Source organism: Sander lucioperca, chromosome 3, assembly GCF_008315115.2.
Source record: "Sander lucioperca isolate FBNREF2018 chromosome 3, SLUC_FBN_1.2, whole genome shotgun sequence".
Classification (NCBI taxonomy): Eukaryota; Metazoa; Chordata; class Actinopteri; order Perciformes; family Percidae; genus Sander; species Sander lucioperca.
Genome location: NC_050175.1, coordinates 18,526,428 through 18,550,584, shown reverse-complemented (window position 1 = coordinate 18,550,584; position 24,157 = coordinate 18,526,428). Strand labels below are relative to the sequence as shown.

At 39.6% G+C, this 24,157-nt stretch overlaps 1 protein-coding gene across 2 annotated transcripts; it reads right to left on the bottom strand.

The window, feature by feature from the left end:
- Positions 1-911: 911 nt before the first annotated feature.
- On the bottom strand, positions 912-22,232 carry syt9a (synaptotagmin IXa). Of its 2 annotated transcripts, XM_031314252.2 has the most exons (7): positions 21,493-22,231; positions 14,618-15,113; positions 13,572-14,127; positions 4,236-4,356; positions 3,968-4,139; positions 3,619-3,748; positions 912-1,723 (listed from the first exon to the last, which is right to left on the bottom strand). In XM_031314252.2, the coding sequence occupies exons 1-7, from the start codon at positions 21,638-21,640 to the stop codon at positions 1,655-1,657; spliced, it is 1,692 nt and encodes a 563-aa protein (XP_031170112.1). In that variant the 5' UTR covers positions 21,641-22,231; the 3' UTR covers positions 912-1,654. The 2 variants fall into 2 exon arrangements, with proteins under 2 accessions (XP_031170112.1, XP_031170113.1); XM_031314253.2 differs by lacking the exon at positions 912-1,723 and having other exon boundaries at positions 3,610-3,748; positions 21,493-22,232.
- Between the last annotated feature and the right edge of the window lie 1,925 nt (positions 22,233-24,157).

The following is a 24,157-nucleotide window of genomic DNA, read 5'->3' as shown; positions in this document are numbered from 1 at the left end:
TAGCAGCAATGCAGTTGTGATTAAGTAAAAAGATTTGGGCCAGACACTGTGATAAAAAAATACATATATATTTTTGACTGCTTTTTAGTAAATCTTAAGCCAGCTGCATAAAGAAATAAATATGTTATATGAAATATGGATTCTTACAATGTTACTCTATCATTCATACCAAATCAGCCAGTTTGAATATTGTATGTGTTTACAGTCTCCATTTCACAAAAGTATTAGACACCAGCATTATTATAGCATCATAACACAACACTGCTAAATGCTAAACATTATAACTGTGGATAACAAGACACTCAAAACCTCGCTAAAATGTAATAGAAGAAGCAGAAGAGGCCTTCCTAGCATGCAGCCCAAAGTGTGATATACTGTCGCCTCTATTTCAGATGTAATTATGCAGTTAATTATTGGACGTTGACCTAACTTTAGTTCTCCACATCTCATTTTAATTTCTCTTATCTTTTTCACAGGTTTTGAAAAAAAGTCTTATTAGCGTTCCTCTTGGAATTCTGCATAATTTAATTAGGAAGGCAATTAAATTCCATATCTTTGTATTTCTTCATAAGACTCTCCTGTTTTATTTATGTGTCCCCCTGGTTGTTGTTGTATACAATACACAGGATTAACAGAAGCATTTAGAGTTGCATTAACAGTGTGGGTCCAATCTCAACATTAGCAGCATTACTAGAGACACAAGGCAGTTGCAGCTCAGCAATATTTATGTTGTACTGTAGACCATACAAGCTAATTTGGCAAAGGTTCAATGCTGTGATTGCAGGCATTGATAATCTGCGCACACAAACAGCCTTTGTCGCCTGTTTCAGAACTCCATGTGGCTGTCTTTCTATGGATCTTAAAGAGAAATTCAATTGACATGCTTAACTTAAACAATATAATTCAAACTCTTTTTTTACATTTTAATTTTCATTATTTTATTGTTTCACATGTTTTCTAGTTGTCCATCTTGTTTTTTCTTATATTCCTAAAATGAGAAAAATATTTTTGCACAATTAAATTGTAATGCTGAGATCAACAATGTTTTTTTTTTTTTTTTTATGGAATAATATTTATTATATATAATACACATTTTTCTAACAGATACTTTGCCTAGAAAATCAACCGTCACTGTACATCAACTGACAGAACAACACATCGTATTCCCAAAAATAGAAACGAAAAACAAACAAACTAGGAGAAGATATCCCACCAAACCATGATCTCATGCACCAATTTACCACCAAATTAAAAAAACAGTATGGCAGTTCAACTGGTTGTTAGTACATTGTGCAAATACAGACTCACCTCATTGAAACAAGTAACACGACTAAGTAAAAAACAATTACTACTGTATAAACCCAGGAATAGCACAGACTTAAAATGTCTGCAATATGCCTGTTGTTTTTCTTATGGAACATCATAGAAAAGAAAACATCCATCTGTGCGGTCATTCAACATGCAACTGATCCAACTGAGCAGAGCTCAAGACAGTTTGTGTCTCTCTTTTCCACATTAGTTTATCAATGTCTGCATTCTTCTTTTAGGAACATATGTGTGCAGCACTCAGCAACACTACAGTCCAAAGGTATACGGCCAATGCTCTATTAAGCTTCAGGCTGATCGGTGCTCTTATCTGAAGTGTTGCTCAAGGCTACGGAGAAGGAGGCGTCTTCAGAGAATTACAGGATCCTCCCTGGCTACTACCTGTGGTCCCCTGATACTGCAAAGAATAGTCAAGCAGAAACATTCAGTTAGAGCTGTGTGATGCATGTGTAAAAACAAACCCTCTCTCACACAGTCATATAAACAGATGTCCTATCAAAGAAAACCAGAGATACATTTTCAAAATTGCAGCTTTTTATCTCGGAACCTCAAAACAAATGTACTAACCACCATAGAGTTATAAATTGGGCAGTAAAACAAACAGTGAATGTCTCCCATTTTATTTTGGATTTTTTGGGAAGTCAGTTTATTTATGTATTCACTCAATTTTATTGGAATAGACTGTGAGACTGTTTGTTGCCAAATGCAAGCACAAAGATTACAGACAAAGTGGCTTACTTGGCAAACAAACATGTAAATAGATCTGCATTTGAAACCTATCAGCATGCTAGGGCTAGTGCTTTACAGTTTCGGAAGTGGTGTGAGGATGAGGGGCTTGTGAAGACAGAACCACTGACTGATATAAACTGGGTGGAAGTAAATAATAAGTGGGGTTTCTTGAGGCTCCAATGAAGATTTCAAAGTACTACAGTACATACTTTAATTGCCACGAAAGAAACATAACTAGCTCGATTTCCAGCGTTCTCTGACTCTCACTGTCTCTTTGTATTTTGCAAGATGCAGACCTTTGATGTGCACACAAATATACCCAATAAAGCCATTTTTGTCCAGGCGGAGTGCACTGGTCAGAGATACCATTCTTCAACTTCTCAGCAAGACTTCCTCTTCTCTGCTGTCAGAATAGGTTCTATAGTATCTCTGCCTCAACCACTCTTCTGCAATTCCCAGTGAATGGGTAGATAGGTATTGGGTAATTGCATTTCAATGAGTGGCTCTCATCTGAAACCACATGTACCCCAACATGCCTGGGGCTGAATTGCGTCAGAGCTTTGTCTACTTTGTTTCTTCTAGAAAAAGAAAGAAAATAAAGACTAAGAATGAGTGAACTGGCACACTCTAGAAAGACAAGGGATCTGTCCTGTGTAGGGACCTAGTCAATTACAAAGATAACTGAGGGCTTAAAACTAGGATTTTGGTCTTTTACACATTTGTACATTACAGTGCATCGCCATGGTAACTTTGGCACAAGATGTGATCTGTTTCAGAGCAGGTAATATTTCCGCTGTCAGATCCAGATTAGTAAGCCTACTTTCACAAACACAGCATCACCCTCTGTGGACTGGGTTTCTCATTTTTTTTTTTACAAGAGTTTGTTTTCCATAAATGTCAGTAATCCATTTATTTGCCTTTAGTCATCTTATTTTTCCTTTACTTTTTTAACATGCAATGTGACAAACATGTATATATATATATATATATATATATATATATATATATATATATATATATATATATATATATATATATATATATATATATATATATATATTGTATACATTCTGCTTTGTTTTCTCTACTGAATACCTTTACTACTACTGCTGCAATTTTACCACATGGCTAAATAAAGCTTTATCTTCTCTAAAGAATATCTCCTGGAAATCTACATTTTGCACACACTTTGCTTTTTGTAACAAAATCTGCTTCCAAAAGCAAAGAAAACATTAACATTCAACATTCAAATTTTACACTGACTGACTCTTGACTGAAGCAATGTATTGAACTGGACACACGTCTCAGGGTCTGTTAGAGTAATAGCCGATTATAACCATCTACCAAATTTAATTTCATTCATTCATTCATTGTTAGATTTTGCTCTAACATTTGTTAGCATAGTCCTGCCTGAGGGCTACAACCTACATGTGTAAGAGCAATGACAGTTTTAATAGCAAATTATGTTTAGCAAGAGCAAAAAATGTGTTTGTGTTCAAAATGTGGTCAGTCCTCGTGCATGCATGGAAACACGCCACACCCATCACAGTAAAGTCACCTCACCTCAACGAGAGGATGCCAGTGGGCGACAGGTTTTCGGGGACATGTGAGCATTTCACTCCAGTGGTCTCGACCGAGGCTGTCTGCATCGTTGCCAACTCGACACACACCAATGACCTCATTATGGCCTACGCTGTAGGTGCAGAGGGGGGGAGAGAGGAAAAAAATGTGATCACGACTACCATGCGTTCCAAAAATAATGATGTATTACATCTTGAGTGTGAAAACTCAAACTCAAACTGTTAAACTATTTATATGACAGCAACAAAGAGTCAGAGTTTACAAAAAGCACTTTAAAAATATTTCATCCTTTTTGTCCTGCAGCAGGTATGGAATTGTAATGGTTCCTAACCGGTCATAGTCCATCACTGCAATCATAAGGCTGATTTGCTCTATATTTTCTGGAGGGACATCAAAGACAATAGCCTCATTATAGACTGGATTCAAAGTGTTCCTCTTCGTCGATGTCTTCCTCTTCTTCAGTCTGCGACCATCGCACATTAGTGAAACCTTCACATATGGATCTATGAAAGTGAGACAAACAGAACGGAAAGACATTAATTTTCATTCAGGATACCAGTGAAACTCTGTAGTTGTAGACAGTTTCAGTTTTCAATTACCAGATGCGCCAGTGATATCCATGGCCTTGAGATTGCGGGCCTTTATCATGGTAATGGTCAATCGGCCCGCAGTGGGCAAGTAACAGAGTGAAAACATCAGATCCCCGAGGTCCACATTATCCTGAAAGACAACACAGAACGCATTTACTCTACCATAAGCTTTATTTTGATGATATATTACTCAGTTTTGTCATGCAAGTATCTATTGCTATTATATTGATATATTGACAGCTGCTCATATCTAAATGATATTAATGACATTATTTCTAGTACTGCTGCTTTTCATTACTGTACATTAATTGAAGGTGAAGAACAATGGCATAGCCATCTGGTGTTTGGTTACAGAGTTGAATCTCTCTCTACTCTCTTCTGTCACATTGCTCAAATACAAGCCTCCCACATTTCACCCGACATGGAGACTTCTGTTGAGCTGCAGAAAGGCAGAAGCTCACTTCTCACTTGCTCTTAAAATAACTCCACCAAAGAAGTGAGAACCAGGAAAGCACACAAACGTGTCTGGTGAAGACAACTACTCCTACAGCAGAATCTCTTGCTGATCTAGTGGTTTGTCGGAAAGATTGCGTTTATGCTATTAACTTTCAGTGCAATCATTCTTAAAGAGATGCTCAGTGAGTTTAATACGTGTGTGAACATAAAACCTGAGAACCAAGAATCTATGGTATCACATTACTACTCAGAGCTGCTCTGTTAACTGTGGTTGAGATGATGAGATAAATGGCATCTAATGTCTGAAATAGAAGGGTGTGACTTTGGGTTCAACACTGGGGGGGTTAAGATCTCCACTTTTGAGCAAAATTTAAATTTCGAGCATCAAACACTTCCTTTTTTTGCATTAGGGTGAATTTTTCTGCAACAATTTGTTTCTTTTCTGCATCAGTTTATGGTGCAAATGTCTTTATTTATGTAAAGGAAATTATATAAGGTTCTTGGGGGGATTGCACTGGCCAGTTTTGATTATTGGGGGGGTTGTAACCCCCCATCCCCCCTGTAAATTACACCTATGCTGAAATATATTGGGAGATTTAAGTACATAGATTGGAATGAGCTTCAACTTGTTTTGTAGATAATTTCAAGCAAGCCTTCACCTTAAATAATACATATTAAATAAAATAGTCCCTTCTGTATGCTATCTGAGTTGCCTTTGTAAAACACACTTTGTAATGTACTCTGCTTGAGCTGTACAGTATAGTCAGGTGTTTGTTAGCCAAAGTACAATGTGTGCCAAGTGCAAACTGTGGTTGATCACTATGCTAGTACAGTGTAGAAAAGGGGGATGGGGCAGACATGTAATTGCTGTCCACTTATTAAGAGAGTCAGGTCTATTGGATATTGATGGCTTATGGCATTTCAATTTTTTCTTTAAGTGTCTCACACAAGTAGGCACTATTGAGTAATTGATCTTGGTTGATTGAACTTCACTGTGCGAAAAACAATCAGAAAAAAAATAGATATACTACTTATAACTGGAGCCTAATCTAAGTTGAAGTTTAATGAAATTTTCATTTCATTACAAAAATAGGTCATGATTTATGTAAAAAAAATATATTATATTTGATGTCCTCTTTCTTTCTCACAAACTATATGAGTATAAGAGTATAAGAAAGAAGGCAGGAGAGAAAGTAAAAGAGTTTAAGACTTCCCCTTCTTGAGACCCAAATCTCCTTGTATCTTGACGTTGGTCTTTTGTTACAATCAGGATCAAGTATTCTACAAGGCTATAGTATAAGGCATTTTAATTTGCATGATGGATTAACTGACAGTCACTCCAGAAAATGCATTTCACATCCCAAAAGGATCCTGTGGGTTTTACACGCTTCATAGTCCATGGTCTTTGTGCACACTCCAGATACAGGTGGGAATAGAGAGAGATTAGGGCTGGTTGTCATGTGCTCCAGAATCCCTCTTAGGCAGAAAATGACATTTAATACCTGCGGGTCGGATCCATAATTTACAATTTGCACACACTGCACTTGTTTATGTCCTAGCACATTAAAAGGCACAACCATCAATCAAAATAATACATAAAACCAAAGAAACCAAAAGTAAGCCACATTTAATAGTAATATTTTTTAAAGCTTTTGTTTGTATTACCATGGTCCTTTTCAAAATCATAACAACTCATAGAGCTAAACAAGCCAAATCTGGCAATGGAACAAACCATATGGTCAGTCCCACTGACAATCATGACTTAATGATAATTCTATCGTTCCTATGAATCTGTACCTTGATTATGACAAATGAGCTCTACTGCATTGGATACAACATATCCTACTTCTGCACTTCTTCTGCACTAGTGAAAGATGAATAGCTTGTTTTTGAGGGTATATGTGTGGAGCATTCAATTCAATTCAATTTTATTTATAGTATCAAATCATAACAAGAGTTATCTCAAGACACTTTACAGATAGATTTCAATTCCAGTAATTCCCCCAAGAGCAAGCATTTAGTGTGACAGTGGCGAGGAAAAACTTCCTTTAGGGAGAAACCTCGGACAGATCCAGGCTCTTGGTAGGTGGTGTCTGACGGTGCCGGTTGGGGGTGTGATGAACAGTGCCAATAATAGTCTCAATAAAGATAATGGAACTATGACTACAAATAGTAGTTGTATAGGGCATAGCAGGGTGTAGCAGGGCATAGCAGGGCATAGCAGGGCATGGAGCAGGACCACGGCGAGAGCTGCAACCATGATTTAGGTGCCACCCTAATCCAAGGTAAACTGCTGGGCAAAAAAAACATAAGGACTCCAGAGAATAAGCTCCCCAGAGCTAAGTTGTATGTGTGCAAATGTCTGAGAACAAGTGTAAAAGTCTGTGTGTACTGTATGTGTGTGCATTAGGGGTGGCATGGTTCATGAAAAAACATCCGAACCGTTCGGTCCGCTTGTCTCGATTCGGAGCGTGTGTGCGTCGCACGGTTCGACGCATGCGCAATGTAGCCTCGTGCCTGTCAGGTGCCCGAATGTGACCTCAGACAGTGCGTTTCCCTTTCGCGCAAAAGAAGAGGTGTGGACAAGTTACCAACAAAACGTACAGCGAAAGACCGTGCAAACATTTTAGACCATCCTGCCAACCTGTATACATTTTAACATCAATGTACGCTGCGTTTTTTCACTCTAAAGCCGCTGAAGCAGCTGCTGTTTCAATCCTGTCGGCTCTCTGCAGTGGGCAGGGCTGCTCAGTTCCCGCGCACACACACACACACACACACACACAAACACACACAATCACACGGTGGATGCAGGAAAAAACGGAGATGAGACGTACAGGATGACCTAAATTGAGGACAGCTACGCTCGTTATTGTAAGTGCAATGATAGTTAAAGTCCAATAAGTTCTTTATCAAACCGTATGAATGTGTGTCCCAGCCCAGGCCAGGATAGGAAATTAACTAATAAAGTAAAGATCAACAAGCCACTGACAGACATGTTCAAATTTGATTAATTCATAAATTATTATTTTTTTGTCTTAAATCCTCCAGCCATTTTTATATTATACCAACATTTGCAGCATCCTGAGCCTTTTTGGAAAGGTTACTAGGAAACTCAGCCTAGAGTAATTTTATTCTCTCCAAAACAAGTTTCCTTTTTATTTTTAAAGAACTATACAAAAGAAAATCGCAACTTTTTTTTATGTTTAACGTATTCTGACTTATTCAAAAGACGGAGCTTTAAGAGTTCCTCTCTTTTTCTTTTTGAGTGTTTTGTTTGTTTGTTTGTATGCTGCTAAAATCTGCTGCTGGATATTTAATTTCCTTGTGGGAGTCATCCCAAAAGGATCAATAAAGAAAAGTCTAAGTCTCTCTCTAAGTCTCTCTTTAAAGGATAGAATTTTTGTAAGAGCTACACTGAAGTTGGCAGTTTGATAAATGCAAGTTAATTCAATTGATATTCTGTAATATTTCAATCTTCGTGTGCTAAAAAGGCACATAAGTTCCTGTAGATGGCAATACACATTGTTTTTTTGCCAAATAAATGAAAAGCTTGTTGAAATCATCAATGTCTTCCCTCTTGCTGTATCAAAATCTCACCTAGTTTTCCTCAGAGATGGTCCCAATAATGTGCTTAAAGTCAAGTCAAATTCAGTTTGTGCATGATTACATGATACAACTATTTTTTAATACTATATCCTACATTGTGGATAATTAAGCTAAATATCATATGCTGAAGTATATTTCTGGAGTGTTAAAGATTAAAAGAAAAAATAACAAGAACCGTACAGAACCGAAAACCGTGACCCTAAAACCGTGATACGAACCGAACCGCTGGTTTTGTGAACCGAGCCACCCCTAGTGTGCATGTGTGTATGAGCTGATTAGTGCAAAAAACAAAAACAGTGTGAGAATGAAGCACTCCAGATACTGTGAATCTATGGTCCCCATCGCCACCTTTCACATACCATTCTGTTCCAACTGGGTAACATTGATTAACAATCAATAGTAAAGGCCAGAAGTGTCAGCACTGCACCATAAAACAGCCACAAGTTGAGAGTTTATACAAAAATATCAATACTATGGTCATTATCAATATTTCCCTTCTGTCTCTATCTGACACACACTGACATATTGAAAGATATCTTCCTGTCATTTTCTCAGCATCTCACTAGCTGTCCATTTCTCTTATTTTCTACACCAGATCAGCTTTGTTATGGTAAATAAATGAAGACCTACTTAGAACTGATAGTTTTGAACATGGCTCTCTGCCTTTCCAACCACAATGGATGCCGGAATAGCTAAGCAATCACCCGCTTCTGCATGATCCTTTATGTGTCTATGAATCTGTCAAGCTGGTTGTTGTACTTTGCCACTGTGACAGCTCATTAGAGGCTGAAGCTGAACAGAATGGTTACACATTGTGACCCTAAAACATCAAGCATATAGGCACACTGAACGTGTCACCCTGCTGTCCTCAACTTGATAATTCCCCTAATTACATACTACACAGTAACACTACATACTAACACTATACAGTAGTATAGTTCACTGCTTTTGCCGTTAGTTTAGTAGTAACTAATATACTTTATTTGTTGTACAAATATGACATTTTGTCATGAGCATATGATTTTTTATTTTTATTTGACTTTTACTTGTCTACTGTGTTGTGTAAATGAAGTTGAGCTAAGTGTTTGATTGAGATGAGCAAATGACACAACATCAATGTCAATAAACATCAATCAAACTACAACAGCTGCACCTAATTAAACTTAACTAAAAGAAACTTTTTTAACACTTTTCCAAAGCTTCCAGGATCTTGACGCAGCTGTCTTTAAACTCTTTCTGGCCATGAGTACCTCTTCCATTTCCTACATGCACAGTAATATAAGGCCACAGTGTCCATCAACACCAGACAATTCAAGTGAACCTACTTAATGATTGACATCTACTATTTATAAACTACTACTTATTTTTGTCCCTTTTACGTACTCAAAACCCAGTTAGACTTTGTATGTATTATGAAAGTGGGACACAGCTGCTGATTTTGTGGATGCCAAGTGTGGTTATAATGGCCGTATATATGGCTTGTACTGTGTGAGTGGCCAATATGACCTACATGCACATTTCAGTGCAGTGAGTGTGGTCAAGTAAAGACTGTTGGACGGATCCATCTAACCTGCCTTTGCTTTCAGCATTCACTGGTTACACAAAGCAGCAGCTAGCAGCTAGGTAAAGCAGGAGGATACAGTGTGTGTGTGTGTGTGTGTGTGAGTATTTTTAGAGGCCATGAGTAGGAAGATGCTAATGGTCTTCAGCTAGTCTCACATTGCCAGAGCTCCACAGTGCTAGAGTATGGTCCGTCTACACTGCAGACAGCCCTTTCCGACAAGGAACTGAAGCTGTAATCTATGCTGTCTTCAAAGACACCCGACTCCATTGACACAAGATTATCATTATTATAAGATTTCTGGGCTTTTTTGGATAGGACAGCTGAAGAGAGGAAGGTGGAAGCAATTTTACCTCGAAGAACACAGGAGTTGCTGGTCTACCACTGCCTCGATCTGTTAGTTGCTGGTCTAAGGCTGCCTCGATCAGTTAGTTTGTTTGCATTATTGTGTGACTTTGGTGAATCTGAACTAACTATTTAGTGTTAAGCAAAAGTAATAGCCTATGCTAGCTGTTAGTGTGAACTAAATTTACATACATTCCATAGCAACCACCTCGGTATGGGCAGACAGGCAGCCAGCCAGCCCAGGAGGGCCTATTTTATTGTGAACATATATTAATATATTTAAATTGTAATGTGACTATAACTTTTATATTGCCATACTGTATGACCGTTTTATAAAAGCAATAGCTCACTTTAGCTTGGCATTAGGCCGAACAACGCCCCTTAGCTGTGATATAATCACAAAATATAATGGCCTGTCTTGAGATATTGCTTTAACAAAATACGCTCAAATAGGCAATTCTAGATGATTATACAGCCAAAACATGTTCAACAGATGAGTTTCAAATGTATTTCTGCACTACCATCTGGTTTAACGATTCACACACACAAATGATACACAGTGGAGCAGTTATTCTGAATGAATGAAAATTAATATCAAAATTAAATGATGCAGCTCTCTTGCACAATGTGAGAGACCAAGTAGAAAAACACGTTAACAAGTTTCAAGTTTTAACAAGTTTCCTTTCCCGGCTAAATTACATAGACCACATTACTGTTTATCAATGTTTTAAGCCCCCAACGTCTCCTTACAGGCAGCGCTGCGTGGAAGGCACTAGGATTAGGCAATGGTTATGGTTAGGGTTAGGTGCCTTGAAGTCAACAGTCGCAGCGCTGCCTGGAAGGAGACGTTGGGGGCTTAAAACACCATGGAGCCATTACTACAGTGGCTATATTTAGCCTAGATTGACAGTGGATCGGTAAAGGACACAAATTCAGGTCCTGAGCTACCAAGCTTATTAAACTGAAATAGCTGCAGTGCATACCATTTGCATATGCAGTGAGGGACAGAGCAGCTAACAAATCCTCACACACATAGCTGCTCAGTAATATAGCTGCATACTGCTTTATACACTGTAGAACGAGTGTTGTCTTAAAGAAAAAAAACTACAGTAGGGCTGCACGATATTTTGTTTCATCGTCTACATCGCGATGTGCGCATGCGCGATAGTCACATCGCAGGACGTTGCGATGTTGACGCTACAACTTCTTTGCTGCTTGATAAAAAAGTAAACTTTCACCGTTCTCCTTTTCCATGATTGTTACCGGCCGACCCTTCCCCTTTAAGACAGGTGGTTATGTGACGTAACGTTAGTCCGACGGGGGGGGTTGTTATGGGAAGTGAGGCTCTCCCGTGTGTAGAAAAGTACCGTAAGCGGCAGCTGCCACTGACACAGTGATGCACATGCTTTTCCATGTGTAGTCAGTGTTTTATGTTCGCTGCAAAGACAAACTAAATCACTTGATTAATGCAACGTAATCACGACATATCCCGGCCATTTTTCACCGCAGAAAGCTGCTACCAGCCAGGCTAAAGCTAACATAGTTAGCCTAAAGAAACAAGGCGTCTGTCCCAACTAACGTTATGGTTCGGAGCTGCGACGCTGGAAACGTAACACTAATCTACAACAGCAGTCTGTTTCTGATATAATGTAATTTACACTGATTTAAGTGCTCATGGATACACAGTTTGTTACAAGAGTGTGACATGCAGGCTCCGCATGCACAGCAAACCAACAATCATGATCAATTTTAATCAATTTATCAAACAACCAAAGCAGGCCCCGCTAGTCGACCACAACCTGGAATTTAGAGGAAGCAACATGCATGCATTATTAATATCATTCACTTTAGCCTGGATTGATATTATATGAATACAATGGTGTCATGTCAGTCAACCAGTGTATTTCTTCCTAATATCCCTCTCCAAAATCACTTCAGAAGAGTAATCACAGCACTTACTTGCTTTGGTTTTTGTAAAGCATTAAAGTTCAACAAAGAATGGTTAGCATAAGAAAATTTCCTTTTTAATTTTTATTTTCTTTGTAGATGCACTCCCCTACAAAATCACCCCAGTAGTTGAGAATGATTTAGTATTTCTAAATGGGGCTATTTATGTCCTCTTGTAAAAATTAGTCTTTTTTTTCATATCGCAATATATATCGCAGGGAAAATAAATATCACAATGTAAGTTTTTTCCAATATCATGCAGGCCTAACAGTATATTATCGCTTGTGATAGCATTGTACTCACAAAAGAGATTGCTCGTGTTTCTGAATGCTTCAACATTGCTAAAAATAGACAGGTTAACAAACCGAGCAGAAAAATGGTCATCTTAACAGATGTAACCGAGGGCAGGACCTACGGAAATGTAACCCACCACAACACCTGCGCCTCACTGATCTTGCTTTATTGACCTCACTACGATTAAATAAATTGTCTGCAGCGATCAATGGCAAGGAATCGTATTAAGGCCACTTAAGCATGCCACGAAGAAAGGGATCAATTGCACATTACAGCTGGATACGCTCACGTGATGAAATCCCTGTCAATGAAGCAATCACTGGAAGCATATACCCATAAATATTGACACATATTGTCTATTATACAACAGATTTGTCAAATATATGTAAACTGTACAAGGCATTGGAAACAGTCAGAACAGAAAGAGCTCTGACTTGTGTGGACAGTGACGAAAGCATAGTAACAGGCACTCATGACCTCATACTAAAGTATGACCCTAATGCTCTCCCTCTCTTAAACACACACACACACACACACACACACACACACACACACACACACACACACACACACACACACACACTGCTCGCCAACATTTCTTAACTACAGTGTACATTTCAAAAATTGAAAAGGCAATGAAGCACATGTGTAAAAGTTGTTATATAACAGTACAGTACAAATGCCTGAGATGTCCTACTGTTGGTAGTGGCTAGTCTGTAAGGGATACTGCAGGAGGGAACTATATTGATATCAGATATTGAACAGATACTTTACTTACTGCTACAAGACTCTCCATCTCACCAGCAGTCAGAGACACACAAATCCTTTTCTTCAAAGTGAAACCTATTGACCTTACCTACCAACTAATGTGCCTCTTTTATTCAGAACTGACAGCTCAGTGTATTTAAACAAGCAGTCATCTTTATTTTACACTTTATACTGTCAGCGAGAGACAGACTGTGCTGAAATGAAAGACTCAACTGAGCTAAATATGTAGCTCTCATTAAATTTGCAGCAAATCTGTCAGACTTCTTAAAACACATTTTGCCATTTGTGGTAATAATAATACATTAAATATGACATGGCATATCTAAGTGAGCATGACATCATATTAAACATAACTGCTGACTCACCGAGGAGACGTACTGGATGTCCCGACAGAGTTTCGTCTCCCTGGGAAAATCTGCCAGATCCAGGAAGTTGTCCACAACCACTTGGCCAATAATGTCATGGCGTGAAAACCGGTCAAAGTCATAGACACTGAAGTGCAGCTTACGTGTGGGAAGTTCAGAGTACGCCACGGGAAACAGGAAGACCTCATCAAACACAGGGTTCAGCGTCTTCCGGTGCACCTTGGTCTGGTGCTTGGTCTTACGATCAGGTAGCAGGTAGATCTTAACATAAGGGTCAGAGGTACCAGAGAAGTCCTTGGCTGGGAGGTCCTCTGCTTTGTGGATCTTAACTATTAACTGTTCCTGGTCGCAGTCAAATTTGAGGATAAAGTGCAGGCGCCCACAGCCCCCGCCTCTGCGACTGCCTTCATCTCCCTCAAGGGAGCGCTGTTTGTAGAGCTCAGGTTTAAGGCGACCAAGGCCAAGCCCCATTCCAGTGAGGGAGTCCTGCCTTTGGAACTGGGCCACATTGAAGTCTGGGTTGGACAAGTTGATATGCCTGCGAATAGACCCTTGTCTGTGGACAGAGGAAAACAACAAACATCACCATACAACATTAACAGATTAAGTCAGAAAAGGCATTTACATCCATACTGGATGATTCTGCACCTCACAATTTACACTCAGTGCCAAAGTTGCATGCCCATGAAGGAAGTAATGTTCTCTATATGTAGCACGGTGGAAAGCTGTGTAGTGTAGAGTTCACGTCCTGTTAATACACATTTTTGCCAAAACCACAATCTTTTCCTAACCTTAAACGTATCATAGTTGTCATGCAGAGACATTGTAGAAAGCAAAAAATTGAAAAATCATTGGCATTGGACATGTTAAACGTGGGCTTTGAGTGAAGTTTTGCAGAATAAATTGATCTTTTTGTCTGGCAATGGTTAAGAACCATGAGCACTGATCAGTTCAAACACCAATGAATGTAAGAGGTGGGTGGAAGTGTTCCAGAAATCTAGTAGTTATGACTAAGACAAAATGTAAATCAAAAAGCTTATACTGACCCAACTTCCGACATCAAGTCACCAGAGTGTGGGGGTTCAGTGGTCTGTCTCTGCATACGAGGGTTGGTGTGAACCCCATTTTCCCGGCCTTTACTCTGTGCGTCCAGTGGGATGTCTGGAGATGTGTGACTGATCTTCATAGCTGCCTCAGGTGTGGCCATGACCACAGGTGGGGGTGATACGGGAGTCATCGGAGCCTCCACTGACACTACAGACGCCACAGGAGTGGGCTCTCTGGCAATGGAGCAGTGTGACGACTCACGGCGGTTCTGCGGCGGGGGGTCCACAGCTGTGTATACTGGCTGCCTGGCTGCAAGCTGTGAGGGTAGAGGGCTCATGGTGGGGTTGAGGTGCCCATGGGCCTCCTTGGTGGTAGGGGAGAGCCCATGCTCCCTCCATGGTATCCAGCAGAGCTTCCAGGAAACAAACAGGGAGACCCCAAACAGGGCCAAGCCACAGGCAGTCACTACCAGTGACAACAGACTCACCGATATATCTGAGAAGGTGACAAGAGAGACAGGAAATAAGGTAATGACAGTGAATTCAGTTTTCTTCCTGCTTTGTTGCAAAGCTACACCTTTACCCCTTCATCATCATCATCATCATCATCAGCAGCAGCAGCAGCAGCAACTTTTTGTACTGTGCAAACCTTTTTTACACATATTTCATCATAGTGTTATTGCAATAACGCTCATGGGTATGTGACGTTTTATGCTGGTTTCTCTTTTCTCTCAATGTCTTATGACACATCATGCTTCTTTGCACTACGTCACAAAGAAACTTTATTTTACATTTTGACAAAAAATCCTCGACAAGAATAATATGGATTAACTACATTTATTTAATTATCCTCTGCAGCGTCTGAATGCAACCCCCCCCCCCCCCCCCCTCAAGTGATGAGCCTAGTCTATGCACACTTATCTGGTATGAGTGGTGAAGAGCTAAAATGGAGTAGACTTCATCAGTAGAGTTTAGGTCAGCATGTAGGTTATATTATAATGAGGATGGAGTGCATTTCTGAGATTAGTTTCTTTAAGACTTCCTAACTACATGTAATTATCAAAGGCATACACATGCTATGCTTGACTTGGCTGATTACTGTAAACACTTGACAACAAGATAACAGCAGAACTGAATTTAAGTTCAAGACAGGACTGTTATCTTTGTCAAAACAAAGTCTTCACATGAGCAATATGGTGTCTTATAACCACATCTTAATTCAATCTAATATTAAGCCTTTCACATACATCCACCAGAAGGTAACATACAGGTAAGACAGCTACTTTGCAATTAGCAGATAATAATAGTTCAGTAATATAGTACCATTACAAATATTGTTCTATGTATTGCCATGCACCACAATTTCAGTCCATTGTTAATCTTGAATTGTTTTTCACCTAGTTTTTCCCTCAACTTGTCTAAATGGATAGGTCCAGATTTTTTTTAAGTTTGCCTTAACACAATACTCACACGTCTATTGAAAGAGTAAGAATCGGCAACTATATTTGTTCCTCTTCTCCGAACTGGCCGTGAAGTGATCACTGCTGCTTTAGTGGACAATGTTAGGGAATATACGGTCCACACAAGTTCGGCCGAGGATAACATGAGGCTTCAGCAGTCTTAGTTAGACAAATGAAGGTGTCTTCCAAAGTCATGGTCCTTTGAGTGAAACATTCCCTCATGCTTCCCTTGACAGTGTTTCCTTGCTGAGGTGTAGCTGATGTATACTAACAAACAATGAATTGTGTTCTATACAAGACTGTAACTTTGGAAAGTAGCCACTTAATATGGCTAACTCAGACTGTTGAAGCATCATATTAGCTTTGTCCGAATTTTAGAATGTGATTAGAGGAAAGCAGAGTATTGACAGGAGGAACGATCACAGCGTCCAAAAACTTTTCCAATGTGCATTGGGGAATGTGAGTACTGTATTTTACATTACACATGCATACACTTGAGACTTATAATGCCCTTATGAACTGCCATCCCTGTATAGCTGCTCTAATTTTTACTTTCATTTGCTGTATTGAAATATTGAAAAGTCCAGGCTCCTGCACAGTGTGTGTTTTAGTCTCAGTCTACTGTATTGCCATAACCATGTCTATTATTGGCTAAACCTCGTTCTGTGCGAGGGCAGTGAAACAGACTTGAGCCTAGTTTATGTGCTGACTGTGCAAAAGTTGCCTACAGTATTATAGCAAAGGGATTTTGTTGAGGTCAATGTTGGTGAATATTTGTCGGGATTTAAAACAAAAACTCAAAAGAAACGAATACGTACTGTATATAATCAGTGCATTTACTTTAATCAGACTAATGAGTAAAATTATCCCATTTCACTTTAGATGCACTAATGATTGCTTTTCCTAAGTAACTATCCTCACATTATTTAGCACAGTGTGTCACTGCAATGCATGCTGATATGTTTAAAAAAACATAATAAACATAATGAGCATCATACCAGGTAGATGTTGATTACCAGGATATAGATAGATGTATTTTTCATATGAGCTGACAACTCGCTGTATATCTTTTCAGTGACTAGCTGACTTCATGACGAACTTGGACAATTAAGATTAGCAGTGGCAGTGGCCAATATTTAGTATTTATTGTCCCACAGTAAAACCAAATCCATGACGGGATAACTTTTATTTATAACAAATAAAATAGTATAGTATAGTAATATGAAGACAATATTAGAATTATGTGTTGTGTATCTGTTGCTATGCCCTTACTAAGGTATGAATAATTTGTTACAAGTGAACAATTTCCGACAGTTATTGAATTTCATCCTCTTTTTTCCTTTTCTAATTTTTGCACTCTATGTTCAGTAGAAAATCCTGAATATAAAGCTATGCTACTACAATTTTTCCTGAAAGTTTGTTGTTTTGAATAATGCTGTTTAAAACATCAGAACATGTTGCAAGCAGGAATAATCCAGGAATCATCTTAAACTGAAGGATGCCAGGCACATCTGATGTAGAGCTAACACTTGCTGTAAAACTGTGTTTATTAGTTAGCTTTTATATTTTTATTATGCCATTAACATTCATATTAGTTAAAAGTAAATGAGACGGACTCCTCAGAAGAGATACATCTCTAAAGTCATTTCCACTCCCTATTGCATGTTCAACCTGAACAAACTGGAACTTTCCTGCACATCTGGGAGTGTGAACAGGTGCATGAGTTCTGGAATAAAACAACATCAATAATATCTGATGTGATAGGATGTTGAATTCCTACTGACCCGATTGTTATGTTACTTAATGACGACTCTAATTTACACCTGCTTGGGAGACAGAAGAAAGTTTGGCTAGTCGGCTCAACTGCAACCAAGATAACGATAGCTCAGCACTGGCTTCCCCCGACTCGCTTTGTATAAAACAGTGGTTGGCATATTTTCTGGACATAGTTAGTTAGTTAGGCTTGAGCTCTCTACGGCAAGGATTAACAAAGCCAAATCATTGACTACAGACCTATGGAAAAACGCAGCAGCAGAAGTAGCAGTCCTAATGACCTCAGCATGACAAGAATTAGAGGAGAGTGACTAGGCAAGGTGTGATTTCTGTTTTTGTTTTTGTTTGTTTGTTTTTGTTTTCCTTGAGACCGCAGAGGGTGTGGGGTGGGATAGGGTCTTTGTTCTTTTTCAATTGTGTTTGTCTGTTCTATATGTTTAAAAATATAAAAATAATAAAAAATTGATCTAAAAACAAAGACAAAATGTCACACGACATTTACAGTCATAACAAATCTCAAAAGACTTTGACAGTAATACTTTTGCATTACCTACCCTCCAAATCAGCACTGCCTAATACAGCATTTTTCTGTTTGTTGACGCTATCCAGACCTTGCACAGGAACTTGGACAAACTGTCCTTTCTGTGCTCTGAGATTCTACCAGAGTATGTGTGATTTGGGAGAATAATGTGGATAAATTGAGGGACTTGCCATCTGAGGACACTGAGTCCACAGTCAGTTTGATAGGCTGCCTGCAGAGCAATTAGAACCAGAGACGAATCTGTAGACATCTGGAAGGATTCAGAGACTGCATCACAACAAGGAGGGTGGAACAATTTTAGAGCACAGGACCTTCAAAGGTGCAATAGTGTAGGAGGCAAGCTAAAAAAGCAATATATGACCTTCTACCTTCTGAGATGTTATTTGCTTTAAACATACATTTGTGTGTATACAGTTATTGGAAATATCTTCATTTTACCTTTGTAGTACAGTTAGTATCAACACAGAGTACACAACATATATTACATGTGAATGGTTCTAATTGCCAATTGGTTGTTCTCAAGGCCCTTGTTGAATGTTAGTTGCATTGACCTGATGGCCCTTGTCTAACTAATTAGATGGCTACAAAAAAAGTGGAACTTTGGATCCTGCTTTGGCAACCATTACTGCATGCACATTCACTTTCTTGCCAATTCTTAGATGAAACGATAGATACCACCCTCATGTCTGTACACTAAATGTGAAGCTACAGCCTACAGCTAGTTAGCTTAGCTTAAAGACCTGAAACATGGGGAAACAGCTAGTTTGGCTCTGTCCAACGGTAACAAAATATAAAAGCTAAAGCTCATTAATTAACACATTAAATCTCCTTTGTTTAAAGCTAAATGTAAACATGACAAGTCGTGGTTTTACGGGGGTTATGTGCTAGACTAATTCATGGTGGCATTCACATCATAAAGGGTGGATAGGTAAGATTTCCATGTTGTCAACTTGCGAGCATTCACATAACCGGATAACTCAAGATGGTTGTATGATTGTTAGTTGGCTGTGCGAGCATAAAAAAATACTGCACAGTGACAATGTAACACATTCAATAAATTTGGGTTAAATAACCTTAAAGTGGACATATTATGCTTTTCCGTGTTTTCTGTCATATCTACAATGTTATAATGTTGGATTTTCATGTTAAACGTGGCCAACATTTCAAATAATGAGGTAAATGTATTTTAGACAAATCCCTGTCAGCAACGTTCTGAACGCTCCAGTTTCAACAGTTTTTTCTACTCTCGGCTAAGTGTTACGCAACTCTAAGCTGGCCTTCTTGATTTTTCACAGTACATAGTGAAGGTGCAGCAGCCATGGGCAATATGAGAAAAAAAGTGATTTTTTTTTAACATTAAAGCCTGTAAACATGTTCTAGTAAAAACACAAAATACAAGTATTATCCTGAAAATGCTATATAATAGTTGCCCTTTAAATGATGGACTTTGGAAAGGGAGTGATATATTGATTAATTTTGATGTGTTCCACTTTCCACATTAATTGATCACTGTGATTATCTTTCTGATACCAGACACATCTGACAAGATGGCCACAAATACCTCTCCATTATAAATTACTTTTAACAAGAAAGGATTTCTCAAGTTGCCATGTCAATATGTTTTATGAATGTTTGTGAAAAACACATACATGTTCATGAGCAGTACCCTTAACAAATACACTGAATGCCATCCAGCCCAACCTAAACTCTGGATCAAAGAGTGTTAGAGTTTTTGATCTTTTATCTACTGTTATCTACTTCCTTTGTCATTCTTATTATGGGTGCTGCCAGCATGCCGGGTTACTGAAATTGAATTGTATAGGCAAGCCATCCTGATAGCTAACTCCACTACAGCACCTACTATGGCAATTCCACTTTTCAAACTGTCAATGGAAAAGACAATGAAAAAGACAAGACTGGATGGGCCTATATGATGAATGAGGGAGAGAGGAGAGGGCTGAGAGATTAAGGAATGGAGGAAAGCAGGAGGAAACAAGTAGGGAAAGGTTGAAGCAAAGGGGTGCAGAGAGGCAGCATGAGGAAAGGAGAGGGAATATAAAAAAAGGTCTTTAATGATTAATGATAAAATAAACTAATGGAAGCAGGATGAATGGAGTAGCCTAGGTATGTGGCGGAGCAGCAGTTACTGTGCTTTCTCGCTCCTGCACATTATCTCACTCGTTTTTTTCTTCTGCACACACACACACACACACACACACACACACACACACACACACATACATACATACATGCACGCATGCCAATCTGACAAAGATGGTTAGCCTAGGTGTTGCTAATGATGAAACGTGACTCTGTAGTCACATTCATTCTTCACATGTGACTAAATGTCCGCTTTGTTTTTCAAAAACGACGTCCTTGTCTGCAATATATTGCAGATATACGACTGTTATATTTAAATTTCCGTACATCCATTTAGTAAATGTTTCACGGTGCATACATGCTTTAGGTAAGACGAAAACTTAAATATTTGGTAAACTATTAAAGAAGTAGGATAGAGGGAGTGTGCCACGAAAGTAACTGCTACCGGCGAGAGCAGGTATAAGCGCAACTCAGGGAGGAGAATGCTATACATGCAGTTGTGTATGATGTGTTATTCTGTGACACACTGCCGGGGTTGTGCGTATAGCTCCCCCTTCCGTAGTTAGGGTTAGGGTAAAGGTTGGTTCAGGGGGGGAACAGATCTTGACGGTGACACAGAGTTCTATACAACGCCGGCATCTGTGCACGTGTCAAGAATGAACTGGAGTAAAAACACACACTTTAAAAATGTCAGGTTCACGTGGATGTAGATTGGAAATAATAATTGAACATTTTAGACCTCGAATTTGGCTCTCTGTGAAAATGAGAGTCTATCGCCGTGCACGTGTATTTCGTTGCAATGGAAATTATATAATAAATAAGACGATAAGTAATGTGGGGAAACATGGTGAAGATCGAATTTACAAAGGGTACTGATTGTAAAGCTTGGACCACCTTTTTGAGTTTTAGGCGCAGAATGTCCAATTAAAGAGGTCACATGCGTGTTCACTGCAGTTCAAACAAATGCAACAGTTCAATTAAGAGTGCAAATGATGCCTCACCTGAATCCGTATAACGTGGCCTGGCAAGGTCTCGGAAATAGTAGATGAAATCCAGGCAGTGTTCGTTCTGCACTTCCCCCTTCGAACAAAGATCTGACAGGAGTTCAAGTGCCTTTTGACAAATCTTTTCATCTCTGTCTCCAGGCATTTCCCACCAGCATCCTTATAAATGGAAGGTCTCTTATAGGCACCACCACCACCCAACTCCGCCCGCCTGACAGTCACCTATTCCACGCTACTCAACACGGCTTCTGGAGTCAACTACAGTATGCACACGGCGGCACGCCTACCCACACGATGGAGTCGACGGAGACGCTCTCTATTAGCAAGAACGAAGCAAAAACACTAGTTCCAGATTCCAAGTGATCCAGAAAGCAAGATGCGTTTCCCACATATGGAACAGAAAGAGTTTTTTTATGCAACATTCAGTCAAACGGTCTCCTCACACTGCTGCTCTGGTTGAAAGCCACCGGTTGAATTCACGCATCGCCACTGCGGCGTCGTGCTCTGTCCAGGGTGCTGAAATGTGCGCGCGCTTCAGAGCCGGACTCTTGCACAGAGAATCCTTGCACCAGGCGGTCCGTTGTCATCTAATGTCTTTACGCTTTCAAGCGGTAACAAGCTCAGGAAAAGTTGAGCAGCATTTACCTAAAGGGAGAAATAGCTGGATTTGAGAGCGGCTCTACCTGTAGCGAAATTCGATCACTTCTCAGCTACGACGAACCTGGTGTGGTTTTACGTGCATGCACGTGGCCAATCAGAGAATGACATGATTTTTTTTTTTTTTTTTTTTTTGGGTGTGAAAACAGTCAATTTTGTTTTTATGCAAAGCGAGTTATCACTCAGTAGCCGCGCATATAACGTTGCATGTGCACGTTTTGTGTGAGAGAACCTGTCTTTATTTTTGTTATTTTTTTGTTGCTAATCGTTTCTGGACTGTAATCAACACCTCCATATATTTCTCATGGGACAATCAATGTCAATATTTCTGAGTGTACATTATTGTGCTGTCATTCCTGTTATTCATTCACATAGCTGATCAGTTAGTCTTTCTAAAGGCACACAGTCAATTTCACCTATACTTCAGTTCATTTCAGTGATTGACAAGTCCAGTAATTAGGGGTATTGTGGACTATGTTGTTTCAGGGTGCATGTCATTACACGAGTGTAGAAAGTAATAGCCTGAGTGTGCGCAGGCGCATAACTATCGGTAAGCAGGGTACGCGGTTGCTTACGGCCGGACCAATCAGGGGCTCGAAGATATTGATTGACAGCCGGGGCCCCCGAACGCATTTTCATTACTCGGGACAATCCAGTCCCACATGCAGCCATTGACCAAACGGGAGTGAGAACGGGTCAAATTAATTTCCTTGTTTCTGATATGAAAACGAGACCGTTCTCTTAATACATCCATGGACGAGACACATGTGTGACTCTAATCTCATATTTACCAACAAAAGGTACAGCGAAAGACCGTGCAAAACATTTCAGACCGTCCTGCCAACCTGTATACATTTTAAAGGGGTGATAGAATGCAAAACCGATTTTACCTTGTCATAGTTGAATAACGACAGTTTGGTGGGTAAAACAGGCATACATAGAACCTCAAGATCCCATTGACACCTCTTTCCTCTGCAAATCTCACAATTTGAAACTGCCTCTGAAAACGGGCAAATCTCAACGAACCAAGGCTCTTCCTTATTTGGCTTAGTCTCTACCTTTGTCACGCCCCAACATTTACATAGGCTACACCACTGATCTGAGATCAGGTAGTCTTCTGAATAGGTCACGCAGATCTCAGAAATTGTATACATTGTTCATCTGCTATTTTATCACTAAATTCACTTCTGAGACTTTTTTATGCGAGAAATCAACTATGTAGAGGTCAAATATGAGCCGTTTTAAGAAAATTGATGGCTAATTGCAAATTTTGTCCGACTGTGTGTCGGTCACCGTTTCTGGGTTACTGGACTACCAAACGGCGCTGCCCTGACAGAGCTCCAGGGCCTGCAGCTCGCTGTCCTCCTTCCCTTCTTCCTGCTAAATGGCCGGTGTGTGTGAGTGAGAGGGCGGTCAGCGAGCTTGTTACGCTTTACCACAGGTTCCAGTTAATCTTATAATGGATATGTGTGTTGAGTTATTTAAACAAATGATCGGGGAAATAAACGCCTCTTGTCCATGAGTGTGCTGGATGGAGCGCTATCAATGAGAGCTAGCTTGCCTCCTCCTAACGAGACCTCTGAAATTCACAAAAAGGCCTTGAGTTGAAATCGGACACAAGTGTTAGCTTTGTAAGACCTTGGTGTAGCTAGGTAGCCGCGATCTTTACCCATAGGATTGAAGGGACACTAGCAGCTAACGAAACCCCTCACATTCACAAAAATGCATTAAATTGAAATTGGACACAAGTGTTAGCTTTGTAAGACCTTGGGGTAGCTGTTATATAAGTGGCGTGATGAAATTCAAACTGTAAATATACTATAGTTATGCTGGCAGCCGGCCAGCTCCACAGAGCCCCTAGCCCCGGTAGTCCAGTAATCCAGAAACGGTTACTTTGTCTTGGGTATAGAGCCCAGAAGGCTGCCGCTTTCTCGTCAGACTGTGTGGAGCTCCTGAAAGTCCGACACGTCTTACCAAATTTGCAATTAGCCATCAATTTTCATAA